General features: G+C 39.4%; 3 protein-coding genes, 2 long non-coding RNA genes and 1 pseudogene across 6 annotated transcripts; 4 read left to right on the top strand and 2 right to left on the bottom strand.

The window, feature by feature from the left end:
- Positions 1-5,007: 5,007 nt before the first annotated feature.
- Positions 5,008-5,796, bottom strand: LOC118476167 (uncharacterized). The gene is made up of 2 exons (XR_004855579.1): positions 5,647-5,796; positions 5,008-5,361 (listed from the first exon to the last, which is right to left on the bottom strand). It is a non-coding gene; the product is annotated as an uncharacterized lncRNA (long non-coding RNA).
- Positions 5,797-11,260: 5,464 nt separating this feature from the next.
- Positions 11,261-11,785, top strand: LOC109943538 (squalene-hopene cyclase superfamily pseudogene; annotated as a pseudogene). The gene is made up of 3 exons (NR_163462.1): positions 11,261-11,348; positions 11,442-11,517; positions 11,581-11,785. The product of NR_163462.1 is annotated as a squalene-hopene cyclase superfamily pseudogene (transcript).
- A 440-nt stretch (positions 11,786-12,225) lies between these two features.
- Positions 12,226-13,034, top strand: LOC109942278 (uncharacterized). Its single transcript, XM_020544160.1, has 3 exons — positions 12,226-12,680; positions 12,754-12,826; positions 12,921-13,034. The coding sequence occupies exons 1-3, from the start codon at positions 12,442-12,444 to the stop codon at positions 13,032-13,034; spliced, it is 426 nt and encodes a 141-aa protein (XP_020399749.1). The 5' UTR covers positions 12,226-12,441.
- A 2,088-nt stretch (positions 13,035-15,122) lies between these two features.
- LOC103643924 (ras-related protein RABE1c) lies at positions 15,123-16,486 on the top strand. The gene is made up of 7 exons (XM_008667095.2): positions 15,123-15,273; positions 15,379-15,479; positions 15,566-15,631; positions 15,723-15,820; positions 15,894-15,956; positions 16,098-16,190; positions 16,271-16,486. Exons 1-7 carry the CDS (start codon positions 15,131-15,133, stop codon positions 16,346-16,348), a joined length of 642 nt encoding a protein of 213 aa, XP_008665317.1. The 5' UTR covers positions 15,123-15,130; the 3' UTR covers positions 16,349-16,486.
- Positions 16,487-17,268: 782 nt separating this feature from the next.
- On the bottom strand, positions 17,269-17,764 carry LOC103643925 (uncharacterized). The gene is made up of 2 exons (XR_561384.3): positions 17,724-17,764; positions 17,269-17,635 (listed from the first exon to the last, which is right to left on the bottom strand). It is a non-coding gene; the product is annotated as an uncharacterized lncRNA (long non-coding RNA).
- A 1,327-nt stretch (positions 17,765-19,091) lies between these two features.
- Positions 19,092-20,287, top strand: LOC103643926 (diacylglycerol kinase 5). The gene is made up of 4 exons (XM_020544156.1): positions 19,092-19,313; positions 19,418-19,540; positions 19,643-19,771; positions 20,225-20,287. The coding sequence occupies exons 1-4, from the start codon at positions 19,092-19,094 to the stop codon at positions 20,285-20,287; spliced, it is 537 nt and encodes a 178-aa protein (XP_020399745.1).
- The last annotated feature ends 202 nt before the right edge of the window (positions 20,288-20,489 follow it).

Here is a 20,489-nt window from a genome sequence, read left to right as displayed (position 1 = left end):
ATGTTGAGACAAAGAAACTGACAAAGTCTCCTAGACGACAAAGACATCCGTGTAGAGTCCCTGCCACAAATAGTGACAAAATGACCGAAGGAGTAGACGTTGGGAAGCAGCACTTGACATCTTCGACTATTACCACCAATGGTAATTACAAGCTCATTCCATCATTAGTTCCCTAATTATTCTTAGTGGTTAATATGATTAAGGTGTGCTCTTTACAGAGGATGCTGATGAGACTGTACTTTTTAAAGAAGATGATGATGACGAAGAAGGATACCTATTCGCTGGGCAAGGTACTTACGTAATGTTTTTAATATAGGATATATGATTTAAAAGTTTCTAAAGTTGTATGTCTTATCCCTTGTTCTTTCAAAACAAATTTAGATGGTGAATCTGGTGAGGATATTGAGATTGATGAAACCCAAGATGCCTTTACTGTCAACCCTGACGTACCTGACTTGTACGACAAGGTGTATAGTAACATACCTGAAGAAACACATTTGCTGAGCACTGTTGCTGACTGCGATTACTGCAAAGCGAAGAAGTTTCAGTATGAACCACCTGGATTTTGTTGTCGTAATGGACAGATTAATTTAGCCGCATTCGAGACACCGCTCCAGCTTAGGAGGCTGTGGGAGTCTGCAGATGCTGATGCGAGGCACTTTCGTGATAACATTCGATTTTTTAACGACCATTTCTCGTTCACTTCTCTGTACTGTTGCCTTGACAGTATGACTACAAACATGGATTGTGGTATCTACATGTTTCGTGCACATGCCATGATGTACCACAACGTAAGGTCGTTCGGTAGGGAAGTTGGGGCGGAACATAAACACCTTGAACTCTACTTCTACGATGATGATCCCAGCCTCGAGCATAGATATCGTAAATGTCATCAACAACAATTTGAGAAAGACAAGGCAGTTATTAAACAATTGGTTGAAATACTTAAGGGAAATCCATACTCTGAGCACCTTAGGAGTATGGGGCACGTTGATAACATTGAAGACTACCACATCGCCTTGAACCTTGACCAAACGCTGAACCAGAAGTTATATAATTCACCCATTACTTTGGAGGTAGCTGCAATTTGGATTGAGGGGAGTGAACGTTGAGGTCAATTCAGTAATAGTGTTATGCTACATGGGAAGGATAGGTCAAGCCACGGCATCCGTTCATATCATGGATGCTATGATGCACTATCATATCCATTGTTCTTCCCTAAAGGTGAACTTGGATGGCATGCCAATATTCCTAAGTCCAATGTTTCCATGGACGAAGTAGACGCGTACCGCGATCAACATAGGAGAAGTGATGCAAACAATGATGATACATGTTAGTTCTTTCTTTGTGATTCTTATATAATCCTTTGTTAAATATGTTTTTAGCAACACTAATTAATAAACCTTGCGGTTGCAGAACGACCTAGCCATCTATGTGTGTCTGTACGTGACTATTACTGCTACAGATTCCAAATTCGTCCAAGTATATTCAATCCAATACTTCATGGGAAGCGGCTTTTCCAACAGTTCGCGGTTGACACCTGCATCAAGATTGAGAGCTCTCGTTTGGATTTCATACGTAAAAACCAAGACAGATTAAGGGCGGATCTATACAAGGGTTTGGTAGATAGCTTGCATGAAGGCGAGAACAGAGCAGACAAAATTGGAAAGCGAACTGTGCTGTCTACATCATTTATCGGTGGTCCTCGTGACATGAGACATCGGTATATGGATGCTATGGCCCTTGTGCGGAAGTTTGGGAAGCCAGACATATTCCTCACTATGACGTGCAACCCCAATTGGAATGAAATAACCAGAGAGCTTCTCCCTATGCAGTCACCACAGGATTGTCTGGACCTTGTTGTTCGCATATTCCGTGCAAAACTAGAGGAACTGAAGAAGAGATTGACTAAGCATCATATTCTTGGAAAAATCCGAGCTTATGTCTATGTCGTGGAGTTCTAGAAGCGAGGTTTGCCTCATGTCCATTTCCTACTCATCATGCAGAGAAAGTACAAGCTAACTTGTCCTGATCAGTATGATCACCTTATCTCCGCTGAGATCCCTGACAAGAAGAAGTACCTTGAACTATACAAGATGATTATCAAGCATATGATGCATGGACCGTGCGGGTTGCTAAATCCTAAATGCCCATGCGCTAAGGGTCGTGCTTCATGCAAAAACCATTATCCTAGAGCTTTTAGCAATGCAACGTCTCAAGGAAAGGATTCATATCCTATTTATAGGCGTCGTGATGATGGGTGTAAGGAAACGGTTCGAGGTTGTGAATTGGACAACAGATGGGTCGTCCCTTACAACCCTTACCTCCTCCCGCTCTTCAACTGTCACATCAATGTTGAAGCGTGCGGGAGCATCAAGGCTGTCAAATACTTGTTCAAATACATATACAAAGGCCACGATCGTGCGTCTGTGGCTGTGACAGACGCAAACAAGGCTGATGGTGACGTTGATGAGATCAAGCAGTATAGAGATGCTAGGTGGGTGACCCCTCCAGAAGCCCTTTGGAGGATATTCAGCTTTGATCTAAGTCAAAACTCTCCACCAGTGATGCAACTGCAGCTCCATCTTGAAAACATGCATATGGTGTCATTTCACGAGCGTGCTAAAGTAAATCATGTTGTCCAACGTCCAGGTGCCGATAGGTCAATGCTTACGGCATATTTTGAGGCAAATAGGCTACACGAGGAGGCTCGGGGCATCCTTTACCATGATTTTCCTGAGTGGTACACTTTGCAGCAGGGCAAGGTGTGGCAAAGGAGGAAACGAAACACGGGTGGACAAGTTGGTAGAATAGTCTCTGCTCATCCAGCTGAGGGGAGCGCTTTTATCTTCGACTTCTCTTAACCCATGTGACGGGTGCTACCTCCTATGCGGATCTAAGGACAGTAGATGGTGACACACTACCAACTTTTCGTGAGGCAGCACAAAGGAGGGGACTGCTTGAAGCAGATGACACAATAGATGAGTGTCTCAACGAAGCCGCTATTTACCAAATGTCGTCAGCACTACGAAGGTTGTTTGCAACAATACTGGTATACTGCGAGCCGAACGATGTGGCAGAATTATGGCAGAGACACCTTGACTCAATGTCAGAGGACTATCACCGTAGTACTCAAAGCAAAATCCATGTGCAGCAGATGGTCTTGATTGACATTAGAAACATTTTGCAGTCAATGGGTAAAGACATAAAGACATTCCCTCTCCCTGCTATCATTGATAGATATGACGATTCACATGGTACTGATAGAGAGATTTATGAGGAGGAAAGTATAGTGCCGACGACAGAAGACGTTGCTCTGAAAGAAACCCTAAACGAGGAGCAGAGGTCTGCTTATGATAAGATTCTATCTGTCGTTGACACCAATAACGGTGGAGTGTTCTTTGTGGATGGGCCTGGTGGGACTGGAAAGACCTATCTGTATAAGGCATTGCTTGCAGCACTACGCAGTCAGGACAAGATTGCAGTTGCAATAGCTACATCTGGTGTTGCGGCTTCTATATTGCCTGGGGGGAGGACTGCCCATTCGCGCTTCAAGATACCACTTACTATTGATGATGGTGCTGTATGTAGCTTCACGAAACAAAGCGGGACAACAAAGTTGCTACAAAAAGCATAGCTCATTATCTGGGACGAGGCATCAATGACTAAGAGACAAGCAATTGAGGAGCTAGACAATAGCATGCGTGATATAATGGGACGGTCTAGGTTGCCCTTTGGTGGGAAGACTATTGTGTTCGGGGGTGATTTCAGACAAGTACTTCCTGTTGTACGCAAGGGGTCAAGGGCTCAGATAGTTGCTGCCTCTCTACGGAGTTCTTACCTCTGGGAATCCATGTGCCACATAAAGCTTTTTCAAAACATGAGGGCACAGAGCGACCCATGGTTTGCAGAATATTTGTTGTGCGTCGGTGGTGGAACTGAGGAAGCGAACAACGATGGTGATGTTTGTCTTCCAGATGAGGTATGTGTGCCATATACTGGTAATGACCGCGACCTTGATAGACTGATAGATGACATTTACCCCAATCTAAATTAAAACATGTCTAACACAAGCTACATCACTTCAAGAGCAATATTGTCTACACAGAATGACTGGGTGGATATGGTAAATATGAGGATGATCGATCGTTTCCAAGGGGAGCAGATGATGTACCATAGTTTTGACACCGCGGTGGATGATCCTAATAACTATTACCCATCAGAGTTTCTAAACGCGCTGACTCCTAATGGACTACCCCCGCACGTTCTGAAGCTCAAAGTTGGATGCCCAATCATGTTGCTTAGGAATATAGACCCTGCTAATGGACTTTGCAATGGCACGAGGTTGGTGGTTCGTGGTTTCCAAAAAAACAGTATTGATGCTGAAATTGTCCTTGGCCAACATGCTGGAATGCGAATTTTCTTGCCTCGTATACCCCTATGCCCCTCTGATGATGAGATGTTCCCTTTCCAGTTTAAAAGGAAGCAGTTTCCGATAAGACTAAGTTTTGCCATGACAGTTAACAAGGCCCAGGGCCAGACGATTCCTAATGTTGGTGTGTACTTGTCGGAACCAGTGTTCTCTCATGGTCAACTTTATGTTGCTCTATCAAGGACCACCGCTCGATCGAAAGTGAAGATACTTGCCATTCCAGTCCACGATGAGAAGAAGAAGAAGAAGGGGGTTGAAAGGAACTCAGCGATAAATGGCGCAACATACACAAAGAATATCGTTTATAAGGAGGACCTTACGCCGTAACTGACATTGATGAATGAATGGCAATTAACAACTTGTAATGCACTTAATTATTTTGGTTTTTAGTTGAAGATGTATTTTTGCCTTTTATTTCTCTATTTTGGCTCCTTTTTAGCTTCCTATTGTTTAGTGGTCATTTGGTTGATACAACAAAAAAAGCAGATGAGCATTGAATAGATGTTATTGAATAGACACATTCGAATTTGAAAATGCACATTTGAATTTGAAATGATCTGACAAGCAAGTTGTGATTTCCATCTATCTTAATGATCACCTAAATAACATATTATAAAACTCAGACTGAATTACATCTTCCTTTTCTCCCCAGTTTCCAGGTGTAACCTTGAGCTATTGTTATGGTCGGGAACATTTATAGGCGCTCGTAACAGGGGCTAATTAGGCAAAAGGAGGGGTATTTGGGATTAATCAGGAAGGTCTGGTTCAGCAATAAACAAGCAATTACAGCCAATCCCATTTTCACCTATTTTCTCTGTTATCTCATCTCCCTGCTACCTACCTTGCCACCATCCACCACGGGTACGAAACCGGTGGCCAGCGAGCTCCCACAGCTACATCCTCAGGGACGTGACAGCTGTACTATGATGCTACATCACTGACAGACTATTGGAAGTTAAACAACCACCTTGGTCCGCCTTTGTTTTTATTTCAAGTACATGCCATCAGTGGAACAAAGAAAGTTTTGAAGGGGAAAAATATTCATAATGGTCTACTAATGTACCACATGATGTAGTTTTACAGATTGTGAACTGAAATAGTACTAATTATTATGTCACTAAACCTATAGATTGTTTATTAAGAAATAGAAAATCTTGCAGCATTTGAATCTCATAATATATGGGTGCCATGCAAAATGAAATAGGAGTGTTTACCTCCGATGTGGTTTTGCCAATGGTGATATCTCAACTGGGTAGTCAAGGACAAATGTTGGTTGTACAATAGTGTAGATTCAACAAATGTTTCAAAAACCTGGTATAAGATGTAAAACTTTTAAATGAGATTCATGACAACGTGAAAATTAACTAAAATAATCAGGTTTCAATCAACTGAAGGAAACGTAGAACGTGATATAAAATATACTAAGGTACAATAATATCTCGCAGTTCAAAATTTTGTGTAGATAGTACAAAATTACTGGACTTTCAATGCAATAGATCCGACTAAGATATAAAATAGAGTTAAATTCAAGCAAGAATTTTCCTTGGCTGTCCATAGAACGAAGGGTAGTTATCACCCTCTCAAGAACCAATGGCTATCTCCCTCTCAAGAACCAATGGCTAGAATCCTTGTAATTTTTTGTGTTGTTTCTTTGCTTTCCTCTTTCCTAATATTGTACTATGAACCCAGGGAACTTTTTGGCTGTTCCTAATAATAGAGCAGGAAAGGGAATCTCTGTCCTTTGTTTTTCTCAGCTATGTCTTTTTTTCTTTTCCAATTTTTATTTTGGTCTGTCATTTTGGATCACTGCAGAGGGGGTAAAAAACATTATTTGAATCCATGTGGAAATGCTTGTGCATTGCACTGAGAAAGAATGATGTGGCATTTTTTTCAGTTCTATTTAGATGCTGAAAACCTGAAACCTTCGAGTGATTATTTGCTTCATGTTGTAGTATGGCTGTTGGCCTGTTGCTGCCCATGTCCATTGGCATATCACGTATGGCTGTTTGCTTTGTTGAAAGCCTGAACCTGAAGCCATGTCCATGGGCGTGTAGTTTTATATATATATGAAGGTTGATCGGTTCCTATAGCTCTGGACGATCAGGATGTCCGATTGACCGATCAGAGCCCGGTTAATCGGGCTGGTCGCCGACAAATTGTGATTAGTCAGCTGATCGCCCCTCTAGCGATCAGGAGCGATCAGCCAATCTGAAAACATTGGTTTGAGCCTAGGAAGCTGCAACTCTATAATACAGGTCTCGAGCAGCCCAAAATGCACAGAACTGGGATTCACAGTTTGAATGAAAGTGACAGAGTTCACAACAAATCTATATATGACTAGAAAAACCAAAGCAGCCTATAATTTGGGACAGGGAGTGGTAGTAGTAAAAAAACTAAAAAATTATATGTAGAAGGCACATACTCTCTGGCCATGGCAACTAAGAAAATCTCCTGCATGGTCTGCTTTCAAGTGAGATAGAGCAGACTTGAGTGCCTTCCTCACAAGGTATCTTTCTTGTTGAGATCCCTGCTGTTCTTGTATAGCAGTGGCTAGAGAAAATCAAGGATCGACAGAAAATCCACCTTCTACATATAAATTGAAGCTTTCATTGGAAAAAAGGCCTGTGAATGACCAAAAGAGTATGCAGTGCACAGTGTGGAAACTGGATATCATTCATGGTAAGTGTGAATAGCAATATGCCAATACCAATACGAGCAAATGTCATACTATCCCACTCAAGAAAAGCATTTCCTTCATCACCCAGCAAACCTCCTTTTAACTTGAAACCATAGCTTTGCCGGTCTGTGCTCATCAACACATCAAAAGAGGACTGTGATATCTGACAAGGTACAAAATCTTCAAAGTATAGAACCTACAATTGTTGCAACAAACAATGGCATAAACTGTCAGCTCAGTTGAATCATGATTAACTATAATATCACTGGACACGGAAAAGAATGCATCTCATGAGTCATAATATTGTCAGTAAGCAAGTTATAACTCAAATGAACAAATCATTTCCATTGTCATGGCATAATAAAGATTGTCTTGGCATGGGGAATGTGCCGCCTTCAGCCTGAATTTGGTACCCAGACATGCGCTAGGATCTAGAAGAAACAGCTATTCAGGAAATGAAATGTATGGCTGAAACCTTTGTGGTTCAAACCTGCGTGGACGGGCAATTTACCATACAACAAGTCAAATCAGATACAGTGTGTGCAGTACTGCAGTAACTATTACTACTTCAACATGTAGTCCTTTAGCTTTTCTTCTGTCTACATGGTTTGCTGCTCCAGTTCCTATCTTTAGAAGATCTCTGAAGTAAGAGAAAGAAAAAAGGTAAAACTTACTAATTATGTTATTGGCAGCACCGCAACTTGACCTGAGGATGCATATGCCATAATTAGATGGTGCTCCAGTTCCTATCTTTAGAAGATCTCTGAAGTAAGAGGAAGAAAAAAGGTAAAACTTACTAATTATGTTATTGGCAGCACCGCAACCTATCCTGAGGATGCATATGCCATAATTAGATGATGCACAAATGTTTATTAACATGCCAATGGGTGAATATAGTGACAACAGACCAGACTACATAAGGGTTTGGACACATGAGCTTAGCACATGCATGCCAGAAAAGGCTGAGAGAGAATGGGGCTGCGTGATTAGGAAATGGCCAAATGCACGTGAAGCATGGGATGCTGTTGCATGTGGGCTGCTATAGACATTTTTCACATGGTTTTTAGTTATTTGTTTGACTAAAGGAACCTCAGAGGCTCATATCAGCAAATATAGGCAATTGTTTTTCTGGCCCTAGATGGAAGTGCAACTGTAATTTTGCCCCTCAAAATTCGACTTTGTGATTTCGGGCCTTTTTTTTGAAAACGAAAAAACAAGTCCGTCCCTGCTTCAGTTAGATGACAGTAACGGTGTGAAATAGGACATACAAAGACAAACTTACCCTTCAGTCGTAATTGTGATTTTATCTCTGCTTTTTCAAAGGAGGGGCAAAATCACAATTACGACCGAAGGGTTAATTTGTCTTTGTATGTCCTATTTCACACCATTACTGTCATCTAACAGAAGCAGGGACAAACTTGTTTTTCGTTTTCAAAAAAAGAGGCCCAAAATCACAAAGTCGAATTTTGAGGGGCAAAATCACAGTTGCACTTCCATCCAGGGACAGAAACACAATTGCCCCATATGTAAAAGTTTTGTGATATCGAGTGCGAACATGTCTTAAACACAAATCATGCTACAATCAACAAATGCAATCATAATTTAGCAATGATTCTTCGTTAGGTTCTCGGGCACGGCGATGCCGGCACGGCTCTCCATCGTGGCACGGTAGCACGCGCTCGGTGCTCCGGCCTCCATAGTCCACTCCGGACCCGCTTGGTCGCCCGCAGCAACTTGCCAGCTCCTGCTTTTGCTGCTCCGACCGGCGTCCGTGGTCCGTGGAGGCAGGAAGCCTAGGCGGTGGGCACTGCCGCGCTGCTCTGTTGCTGAATCTGAACCACCTAACGGTGTGAAGGTGAAGAGTAAATAAACCATGTGCTACTGGTGCTTACTGTGCGTGCGTTGCAATGGGGACCTATAATATCACAATAATTATGTATACATAGGTTTATGCCCGTGCGGTGCTACGAGTAAACACATGGAATCGTTATATATGTGGTACCGCAAATCAAACAAAGTATAAACCTATTTTCCCTCTTGTTATTTTGTTTGTTTCAATGCAATAATATTGATGAGCAACATCTTTTTTGGATCTACCATTTAGCGCAAGCAAACAAGATCTTTGTTTGCTGCTATCTCTTTTTTCTAAACTCCAAGTTACATGTTTGCTGCTATCTTTTTTTTCTAAACTCCAAGTTACATGTTTGCTGCTAAATTCTGAGACCTTTAAATTGATAGAGTGACTTTGTTTGTTGCTAAATTCTGATACCTCTAAATTCAGTCATAATAATACAACAATATATTGTTCATATTATTTTAGCATTTTTATAAGGAGCAATGTTGTATCTTTGCAATAATGCCATGATATACATCCTATAAGATCAATGGCATCGGGTATACTTAATCAAAATAGGATGGTGGCAGGCCTGTGTCCCTTTCCTCCGTAAGTTTATACAAGTTCACTTGTCACATCTATATGAATGAAGAACTTAAGCTGAAGTTCGTGTTTTATTTAGTTTCGTGCTATTTGACAATGTACTTTATATACTTAAAATACTTTTGTCAATAAAATTATGTTTGACACTTTCAATCTGATGGGTACAGACCAAATCACAATGGATATAGTGGTGGAGGAAGGAAATGCCGATGTTGGCAATACTGCTGAACCATCGTATGAGGTTGTGGCTAGAAGTGGTTGTTCAGCACAATTGTCAACTAATGACACTGATGAACATGAATTGGGTAAGTGCTATTATCAATTACAAAAAAACTAAGGTATGCATAATAAAGATTTGTTTGACACTTAATTCTTCTTTTGTGCGCGATAGATATAGAGAGCGAGGATAGTAAGGTCAGTGTTGGTAATGCTGCAAAACAATCACATGATGTTGTGGGAGTAGGCATTGACTGTATTTTCAATCATGTAAAAGTGTCAACTGAAGCCGATCTTGGGCCACAACCGGGTAGGCTCTCTTATCTACACTCCTAAATGTAAATATTGTCTTATGAGTACTCCTAAAAATGCTTTTGTCAAGAGACTTATGTTTCATTCACTCCTCATACAGATGTGATACACCTGACATCTTTGGATGTTCCAAATGAATCAAGTCAAATAAGTTTTGATGCGGATATGGTAGAGCAGAACAAACAAGATGCTTTGGACACACTTATTAGAATATCACAACATAAGAAACCAAAGAAATTGAATGTAGCTCGAGTTGTCTCTGAAGGTAATTTTTTGTTCTTGCCTTATTGCATCTTATTGGTTTTCGCATATATCATTTGCTTATTAAGTATAATATTTTCCATTGTATAGATTATAAGTGCACCCCAGAAGATGTTCAGCTTATTAAATACATTAAAACATTACCGGGGAAACAAGTTGTGGTGGACATCGACAGCGCATGGTTAAATAGAAATGATATGGAATGTCTTTTTCATGGTGACATCCAAGTGTCTGGCGAAGTAAGTACATCTGTATGTCCATATTATATACAGTAATATAAAGTATATATATTTATATTTATCATATTATACAGTATGGTATACATATTTAAAGCTAGCATGTATATTTGATCTGTTAATTGTATTCTTTTGGTGTACAGGCCCTCAGTGCATATATACACTGTATTAGGGATGAAGAGCATTTACTTCATAGAGAAGGTGGAAAGGTCTTCTTGGAGAACACATTCATTTCCAGTCTACTTAAGCGTGATGGCGACCCTAAGGTGCTCTTAAATTGTAAGGAAGACACAATTGAAAAAAGGGTGGACAACTATTTACAGTCTGACATGGTTGACCTAAAACTCATCTCATTTTTAATATATGTAATATGTAATATATTGGTGCACAATACTTACAAATTAATGTTAATGTATGTTCTATGAAGGTGTTCATTCCAATGAATATAGAAAATTTTCACTGGTACCTGGCAGTTCTGAATGCAAAAAAAAGTGAGGTACATGTACTCGATTCTATGGGACAACAAATAACGGATCGTCGAGACCTTTATACTACAGTGAGTAATCATTTCTTTTATATTATGATTATTTCATCATTACATTATTTGTTATCTATAAATCTTGATATGTTTTATATATACACATAGTTAAAAGGTCTAGAAAGACAGATTAAACTTGCAGCAGAACATAAAGAGCTTTACCAAGGCAAGTGGTCGAACCTTGATGTTGCATCATGGCCAGTTATAGAGAAGATCACAACACAAATGCAAACCGATGGGTAAAATTCATGTGACCACAACTCTATAAAATTGGTTATATTTATTTTCATATATACATAGAAACTCACCTGATCTGTTAAATTTCATATTAGGGTATCTTGCGGGCTATGGATGATAAACTATATGGAATACTGGACAGGATCCTCCCTATCTGATAACGTAACTCAGGTAGAGGACGTATATTTATTTATAGGAACAATGTTTCTTTTGTTCTAATTTATATACTTGCAGGATGATATAACAATGTTTAGGTTTAAGCTACCTGCAATATTATGGGACTCGAGATTAAACACAAAGAAAAGACATCAAAATCTTGACCACAATGTGGATGAAGATGGAGAGAGTTCAAGTGATGTTCAAATAATCGATACTCCATGTGAGTTATCTAAATCGTCAAATACATCACATCAGATTGAACCATATATATCTCCATATGTTCTGCCTGCTAAAGTAGCATCAACAAACACGCAAGAACTGATGTTTGTATTATGCACATATATCATGGGGATAGACAACGCCAAATATTTAAAGTAAGTTAATTCTCATTTAATATAGTATATGCATGGTAAATATTCAACACATATGTTCTTGCTTTAACTATAAAAACAAATGTTCATTGAATAGGAAACATTGGATTCAGAGCACTAAACCTTATCCAATTTCGTTAAGTCTTCAAAAACTTAAAGATATATTGGATGTAAATAAGCTGATGGATACCGATTGTTTTAACATGGCTGTTCGGATGATCGCATGCAATGATGTCTTGTTCTTGTTGGAAGACAAATACCACTACATGGATCTACAGTTCTGTGTAAGTTCAAGTAATTAGTCTTTATTCATATAAGTGTGTTCATTATATCATTATTTTACTAACAAAAAGTAGTCCATAACTAAATTTGGTCGAGACCCTCGCCTTCGTGCAAAGCCAGATATCAACATGTTGGCAAAATTATTAGAATGTTGGCCTGACATGGAGTACGATGTTTCAGATTGCAAACAAGTAAGCTATACTCTTCATCATTTTTGTAATCTTGTTTTTTCTCTTACTTGAACTATTTTTTTAACTTGCAGATTCTATTGCCCTTTTCTTTCATGGGTCACTTCACCTTATATGTACTTAACATGGACACTAGAAGCATCTATATAATGGACTCCATGCCTATACCATCATGGTTTAAGGGTGATCATCCTAGCATGCATTATATCCATAATATACATTATATTGCCAACAATATGAATGCTGCCATGGAATTGGCCAATCCTACATGGAAAGACGATATTTATATGTGGCGTCGTATAGTACCAACATGGGTTCCAAGAACATTAAACTGGTAATTTTTTTAACCCGAACAACTTATTAATTTTGTCTACATATATGTAACAACGTATTATTTTTATTTGTAGGGATTTATCTGGCTTTCTTGTTATCAACTTTATGCACGATTGGAATGGTATAAGGTTACCCTGCATTTGCACTGTGAGTACCCTATTTGTTCTAATACTTTGTCAATATTGTTCTTCTATAATTGATTATTAATCGAGTTCAATGATATGTAATAATGAATGTGTAGAATGGGAATGACCTGAGGACCAAATTCTTAGTAGAATTATTGAAGTACAAGGACAATGAATCCAAAGACAACATTCCAGAAGAAATACAAGAAATTATTAGGCACATTAGATAGATATGATTTTATTTGTAATGATACTCAACTTATTATCCTAATTAGTTTTATTGCCTTTTAGGTTCGTAGTATCGTTAGGAACATTTGCCAACATATATTTTAGTTATATGTTGCAAATATGAAGGCAGTTCAGATTTCTGTACTTTCAACGATGCATTGGTGTTTTAGAAGCTTCAGCTTATCCTACTGTAGTACTGTGCTTAAAAGACTCCTATGGGTTTCCATCTTTTTATTGGAAACGAAGTACCATACTATTGTACTGTACAGTGACTTACAGGTATGGAGGGATAGGGCTCATAGCACCTTCTAGCTTCGTGAGTCAAATTTGAAGACCGGTAAAATCATTTTAAGCCTTTCGAAATAACATACCATGTGTTTTTATTCTTTAAAGCTTTCATGTGACAATGTTTCCTCCAAGTTATTGCAATCATTATCAATTCTCATCTTGGTGTTGAACATTAACAGTATCTTTATCATCTATGTTTTTCTCAGCACTGTAGTCTGTCACCACTGCCAGCATATGAGCCTGCATTTGATTGGGAGAATGAGAGGTCTTTGATATTTGGCCAAAGGGTGCCAAAAAGTATACCAGCAATAAGCAACAGGTTGCTTCAGCCCATAGACTAAACCAATGCATCCATCATTTCTCTCTCCCCACCCCTTCTTCTGGTGATCAATGCTTATTAATTAATCTCGTTTTGAATTGTTTTGTACTGATTACAGTGGCTTGAAGATAACTGTCAAGGTACTATCTTTGTCATTCCAAGCTAGATTAGTTGGTGAGCAAAACTAGAATATTTTGTGATTGCTTCTTAACTTCTTTACTGTGCTTAAAAAACTACCATTTTGCACTTAGGCAAACATGCTATGCATAAAACATGTATGTAAAATTGTAAATCATGAGTAGCAAGTCAAAGTTTTTGATTCGCATCTTAATAACTATGATTTGGTTCACAACACTTTATTAGCTAAACTACTATACTCATGAGATATACCATGTATGTGCTGTCATTATGTTCCTCAGTAATGATGATGTGAACGTTGGCCAGTCACCCATACCACCTTGTTTCTTCTGGAACAGAACTGTCAGTGTTTGTTCAATGTCATGTGCTAATGGTTCTACGTTTGTAGAGTGTTTGCGTGAAAATGATTGCTGCCGGTGCCGAACATACTGCTGCAGTAACTGAAGACGGTGACCTCTACGGATGGGGTTGGGGTCGATATGGAAACTTAGGTCTTGGTGACCGTAATGACCGTTTGCTTCCTGAAAAAGTATCTTATGTGGAGGTAAATTATCTAGAGTAAAATTTATTGTCTTGCACGCTACATACTTTTTGCAAGCAATAGTGTGTATGGCATGCAGCATCAGAAAAAAGAACTGAAAATGTTAATGGTAGCACAAGGCTAGGTTGGATACGAGTAACACAAGTTGCATGACATCTCTTCACAGATGTAGCCAGGAGAGCTATTGTGAATTCAGAAGAATTTGTGAGTAGCTAAAGATGTTCCTTCCATTATTTTCGCATTTCTTTTGTTTTCTAAAACTTGTACAAAACCGCGATACAGCTTTACAAACTTTGGAGCGGATGCAGCTTCGTAGCTATATTTATGTTCAGCAACTTACCAGTACGAGCTGATGATGGTCATGTTGAACTACCAAGAGTCCACAAATCACAAATTACAGAATCGATTGCAGGACTCATGACAGATCTCAGCACATCCATGCAGGTACATGCATGGAGAGAATGATATAAACCACATGAATCTTGTCAAGCTCCAGACCCTCGAAAATAATCTTGAAATGTGGGCAAATAACATTCGCTCCCAGAAGGTAAGGTTTATACGTTTCTTGATACACACAGATGAAATCTTTATTTTTTTCAAAAAGAAAAATAGTATCTGTGAGTTCATTAGATGTACTGACCTCATATATTGAACAGATGCAGATCATCTCCAGGGAGATTGACATGCTCAGGAACAAGGTCTGGTTCAGTATTTGTCGCTCTGTTCCTGCAACAAAGCTCAGGCTCAGCAATTTCCGTCACCGAAGGTTCTTTGCGCTTCTGTTTTGCAGGAGGACATACTGCAGGCTGTCAATGGCGTGCTTCAGGAAAGGGTATTGCAAAAACTGCCTAGCTATAATTACAATTTTTTGTACTTGTGTAGGCGTTGGAAAAAGTTGCCTCCTGTTACGGTTTTCAGATGGATCATTCACCACTAGCTTCATTACCACTATTGGGTATGTAGAGTGAAATAAAAAAAGATCCTTGGTTGAGGAATTATTATGTTACATGTAGAAGCTTTTATGAATTTTTTAATTGTGCCTGTTGGATTTTGTAAACAGCATTGACTTCAAGATAAGAACTGTTGAGTTGGATGGCAAAAGGATTAAGTTGCAGATCTGGGATACTGCAGGCCAAGAACGTTTCCGCACAATTACCACTGGTATGCTTGTTTTCCTTCTAGCGAAGCTGATTCGTTTCCAAACATTGTATGACTGAAGTTTGTGATTGTGCAATTCTTCTTTGCAGCCTACTACAGGGGAGCAATGGGCATCTTACTTGTGTATGATGTCACAGACGAGTCATCTTTAAATAGTACTGACCCTTGTGTTACTTAAATGCCTTTTCATAGTCACTTCAGATTTGATGTCTGAATTCTGATACTGTCATTGGTGCTGACTTGCAGACATAAGAAATTGGATCAGAAACATTGAACAGCATGCTTCGGATAATGTGAACAAAATTCTGGTGGGGAATAAAGCTGATATGGATGAAAGCAAACAGGTACGGAAACTATATATTTTGTACTTGTATTTGATCATTCAAACTTTATACATGCTCAATTTCTTTCGTAAAGGCTGTGCCCACTTCAAAGGGACAAGCTCTCGCAGACGAATATGGGATAAAGTTCTTTGAAACGGTTAGTGAAAATCATGACTAATGCCTACAGTATTCCTTTCTTGCACCATAACCGTTATATGATGTGGCTTTTTCCTAGGCATCATGCGCTTACATTTGCATAAGTCTGTGATGCATAATTTGTTTTTATCATTTGCTGCAGAGCGCAAAGAAAAACCTGAACGTCGAGCAGGTTTTCTTTTCTATAGCAAGGGATATCAAACAGAGACTTTCAGAGACTGATTCCAAGCCTGAGGTGCGGTCCTTTGCATAGCGTGTTGAACCTTTGGCACGTCTGCTTTCTCTTCCACAGTTCCTTACCTTACCTGTTTGCAGGATCGAACTATCAAGATCAAGGCTGAAGGGGAAGCTGATGCAGTAGAGGCGCAGAAATCAGCTTGCTGCGGCTCTTGAACGGTTGTGGCCACAGGATAGTTTCATAATTTTTATTCTTTGCCAGCAAGTCTCTCCTTGTTCTTGAGCTATCACAATTGTTGTGGTTTGGACAAGTGGGTGTTACGTCAGAACTAATTACTTGCTATATTGCGGAAACCCTGCTCTTGATAACGACGATCGCATATGCAACTGGGCAGGTGGGTGGTTTGATCTCGTGATGGCTACTGCTATGGCTGTAGAGTCATAGAGATGGCATTGGAGTTGTCAAAGCTTTACAACCACCTTTGCTTGCGCCACTGGATAAAGGCCGGACTGGGAAACTTAGCTGTGGCCTAAATTTTTAGAACAGTTTTTCAAACATAGAAAAATTATATCTATACTACTTATTAAGGCTCTAAGGGTAGCCTGCCTTTTCTCGTTCTGCCATCCGTAAATCTAGACCGTTCGCTTCATCCAGAGCGATCCGACCGTGCTCCGCCCCCGCCCCCTCCGCCTCCCTCGTCCCAGCCGTCCCTGCCTTTGGCAACCACCCCGCCCCCAAAATCTCTTTCTCAGGCACTTGCTGTCACTCGAGTAGTTTGGTGTGCTGCTTAGGTTTGAATTCAGAGTAAAATGTTTCTCATTTTGGGTGGTGGGCAAGGCAGTGATGCTCGATGAAATCATAAACTATATCAACTATGTCAGGTGCAGCTGAAGGATCACACTTCAGTCGTCTCAATCCCCGGCATGCAGAGTAGATTTGTTTTCATGTGAGTGCTGCAATTAAAATAGCCGCTCTTGTTCTATGACAAAAATCAAGGGCCTTATTTTCATGAGCAGCAATTGTTAGTGCTCAGTACACTCGAACCATATCAACTATATGGGGGAAAGAATGTTACTAATTTGTGACGAAGTAGCATCTTTGGTGAAGAATTTCATGATGAAACATCGTAGGCAGATAGTAATGGAAGGTTGACATTCATTTGCAGATAAGGACGTGCCAAGAATGGAGGAACAAAACCATGAAGACTACAACTGAGAGCCGTAGTTGGCCGAGTCGTTTAAGCAGAACATGCCTTTTTAACACAGAGAAGGTAATATGTCTTAGTGGCATAATACACAAATCTTAAAAGTTCTTTAATGGCATAATCAAGACAATCACAATAAGCTAGATAAGGTTTTAAACCTGAACTGAAGTCATGCAGTTGACGACAGTTCCAAATTTGTTCCCCACAGCCAAACCAAGAACCAAGTCCTCACACAGAGAAGAATCAGGCACGGGCTTCAGGCCAAGCTCCTGCTACACCAGTATCTGCCATCATTACTCTGCATAACAGCACACATAAATGTGAGATATATGTATTCTACAAAGCTCTCCAGGAAGAAAGCATTGTATTTTCGCTTGTTTGCATACCCGTTAACGAGGGAGATGCATATTTGTCACAGTTTTACATGTTATTTAGCCTTTTCTTGTAGAGCTCCAGGTGCAGAGTCTAATTGGTGCTCCTTTTCCTCTCAGTAGTGCAGATTACAATGTCCATACCAAGATCAGCTGGGAATGCTGAAAGATGTGCTTTCATTATTGCACTCTGAAAGTTATGCATACATGACTCATGGTACAATTATATAGGTATACCTATTAATCTCATGCTTTATAACCTCTATGATTGATATAATAATTTTCACTTCTTTTTTACTGTTCATCGAATTTTGTTCATAGCTACAGTTTGAGATTGTTGTTTTTCATGTATATGAAATTTCTTAAAGAAATTATATTGCCTCATGTTGACTGCTAACTTAATAACCTGCAGCTACTTACTTTCTTTGAAGCAAAATGAAGTTTGTGCTACATATTAATACATGTAAAAGTTAGAGCTTTGTACTTTCTTTAAAGTTGGCTGGTATAACTTTCAGTTCAAACTCTTTACTAAAATGTTGTAAACTTATGTATGCCAATATCTTGTTACTTATAACCAGTTTGCTTTTCTTAAAGGTTGAGTTTTGTTACGTGTTGGCTGATAGATGTAGTGATGTTCTCGCATGTTAACCACGACTACATCGACTGCGGTGCCTAGGGCCTTGAGGCCTTCCTCCTGCTCCTTGACTGGAAGGTGAATTCTGTCGCATATTTTCCAACTCGCTGTTAAGCCTCATGTGTGTTTTGGTTCCATTTTGTTTTGCTAGATCTGTGAGATTCATGGGTGCAGATTGATACTAAGTGGCTTAGTTGTTTTGATGGCAGCTCAGACTCTAACGAACAATGCCTCCTCCCCTTTGTTTGGACTGGACTTAATAACAACTACATGTTTGCTAATTTTGCACAATAAACAATAAACTTTGTCCGCTTCTTACTCTTTTCCTTCTCCATTTCCTGTAATCTGATGTGCTCAAAAAATTATTCACGGTTATTTTATGTTGATGATGCTAAAATAGCAGATCCATCATCTATTTGTGGGAGTATTTGATTTGCAAAACTCAAACTTTTCAAGTTTTGACCAACAATTGGTCACATTATTATTCATGCTTCGTGCACAAGTGTTGCATCAAAAGATTCATATCCAACTTGACCAACAATTAGTGGAATTATTCATGCTTCATGCACAAATGTTGCACCAATAGGTTCATATCCAAAGCGCTTTTAGGATGGTGTTGATTCTGTTGTAAAGATAAAACAATTCAGGACCACCCAATCAAAGTATGCCTTGTATTCATGAATGGAGGGAGCAAACATTTGTAGCACCAGTGAGTTATCCCATTAAAATTATGAGAATGATTTCGCAGGATGGAAGGTGAGGCAGAGACCGTGGTTGGTTCTTGTTCTAAACCATGTGGGCCTCTGGAGGACTACTACATTCCAGATTACATTCTGAAGCCAGGTGCCCAACAAGTACTTGTTGATCATGCGACACCCTGCCCCATTGTAGTGTTCATCAACTCAAGATCTAGAGGCCAACTTGGAAGTAGTTTAATCAAAACATATCGTGAGCTTCTCAATGAAGCACAGGTACCTTTTGTCTTTCTGGAAATGCTAGACCATGGAAATATGCTTCTGGTCTTAATTGCATTTTGAATCTGTAATTTTTGTGGGAGCTGCTCAGTTACTTTCAGGTTTTTGATCTCTCAAAAGAGGCTCCAGATAAGGTATTGCATTGTTTATATGCCAACCTTGAAAGGCTGAAGATGGAAGGACACATTCTTGCAGTTCAAATTTGGAGGACACTGAGGCTAATTGTGAGTCATAACACTTTCAGAATTTAGATTATTGTTATACTGTGGTATCTATCTCTTTTGCTTTCCCATTGTACTTATTTTGACTTAACAGATTTCAATTAGGTTACAGGCGGTGATGGTACAGCTAGCTGGCTGCTTGGGGTAGTCAGTGACCTTAAGCTTTCCCACCCACCTCCAGTGGCAACTGTGCCTCTAGGAACCGGAAATAACCTCCCCTTTTCATTTGGATGGGTAAGTGGCCAACATCATTCTTATAAACAGATTTCCTTTATATTATTGTGTCGCTGAGGTTTCACACAAAAGGAAAGTTGAAGTCATTTTTATGTTTTCTCATCCATGATTAAAGATAGAATAATCAAATTCTCCTGTATCTCATCAATGGTGAAAAATTGAACATACTGATCAGTATACTGACGCTCCAATCACTATCATCCATCTACTTGTTACCTGTATACATATTGTCTAATACTTTGTACTCCTTTTGTTCCAAAAAAAACTTGGTCCTAAGTCAAACTATCTAATGTTTGACCAAATTTATATACTGGAAGGATGGGCATTCGGATGAGGAAGACCTCCTGAAGTATAGGCCAAACCTAGATATGATGGACACAGACTGGTCCTGATGGTCAGGTGATGCTTTTCACTTCCTTAATGATTCTATACACTTGTTACATCGCTAAACAGATGCTAGATGCTTCCTTTTGTGCATTCACAAACACCGTGCATGAACATTACTTTGTGAAATGACTACAATAATTAATAACTTGTACGCACTTGCAATATTGGAACATATCAGTTGGTTTAGCGCAAATATCAATAAGTTCTCATAATTGTGTTCATTCAACTTCTCATCCACCAATCACCAATGTGGTACACTTGCTACTGTGGCCACTTGAATATGCCAGTTCACTGAACAACCTTTGGTCAACAGGAGTGCTTGCTCGTGTGT

Source organism: Zea mays, chromosome 1 (genome assembly GCF_902167145.1).
Source record: "Zea mays cultivar B73 chromosome 1, Zm-B73-REFERENCE-NAM-5.0, whole genome shotgun sequence".
Classification (NCBI taxonomy): domain Eukaryota; kingdom Viridiplantae; phylum Streptophyta; class Magnoliopsida; order Poales; family Poaceae; genus Zea; species Zea mays.
The sequence above is the reverse complement of the archived record's forward strand: the minus strand, read 5'-3'. Positions and strand labels throughout refer to the sequence as shown.

Excerpts from the sequence above, each read along its gene's own strand:
- LOC109942278 (XM_020544160.1), top strand. The coding sequence starts at position 12,442 with ATGGGTCACTTCACCTTATATGTACTTAACATGGACACTAGAAGCATC. Across the intron at positions 12,681-12,753 it reads GTTCCAAGAACATTAAACTG|GGATTTATCTGGCTTTCTTG; the intron begins GTAATTTTTTTA and ends TTTTATTTGTAG. Across the intron at positions 12,827-12,920 it reads GGTTACCCTGCATTTGCACT|AATGGGAATGACCTGAGGAC; the intron begins GTGAGTACCCTA and ends ATGAATGTGTAG.
- LOC103643924 (XM_008667095.2), top strand. The coding sequence starts at position 15,131 with ATGGCGTGCTTCAGGAAAGGGTATTGCAAAAACTGCCTAGCTATAATT. Across the intron at positions 15,957-16,097 it reads GGATAAAGTTCTTTGAAACG|AGCGCAAAGAAAAACCTGAA; the intron begins GTTAGTGAAAAT and ends CATTTGCTGCAG. Across the intron at positions 16,191-16,270 it reads AGACTGATTCCAAGCCTGAG|GATCGAACTATCAAGATCAA; the intron begins GTGCGGTCCTTT and ends ACCTGTTTGCAG.
- LOC103643926 (XM_020544156.1), top strand. The coding sequence starts at position 19,092 with ATGGAAGGTGAGGCAGAGACCGTGGTTGGTTCTTGTTCTAAACCATGT. Across the intron at positions 19,314-19,417 it reads AGCTTCTCAATGAAGCACAG|GTTTTTGATCTCTCAAAAGA; the intron begins GTACCTTTTGTC and ends AGTTACTTTCAG. Across the intron at positions 19,772-20,224 it reads TCCCCTTTTCATTTGGATGG|ATGCTAGATGCTTCCTTTTG; the intron begins GTAAGTGGCCAA and ends ATCGCTAAACAG.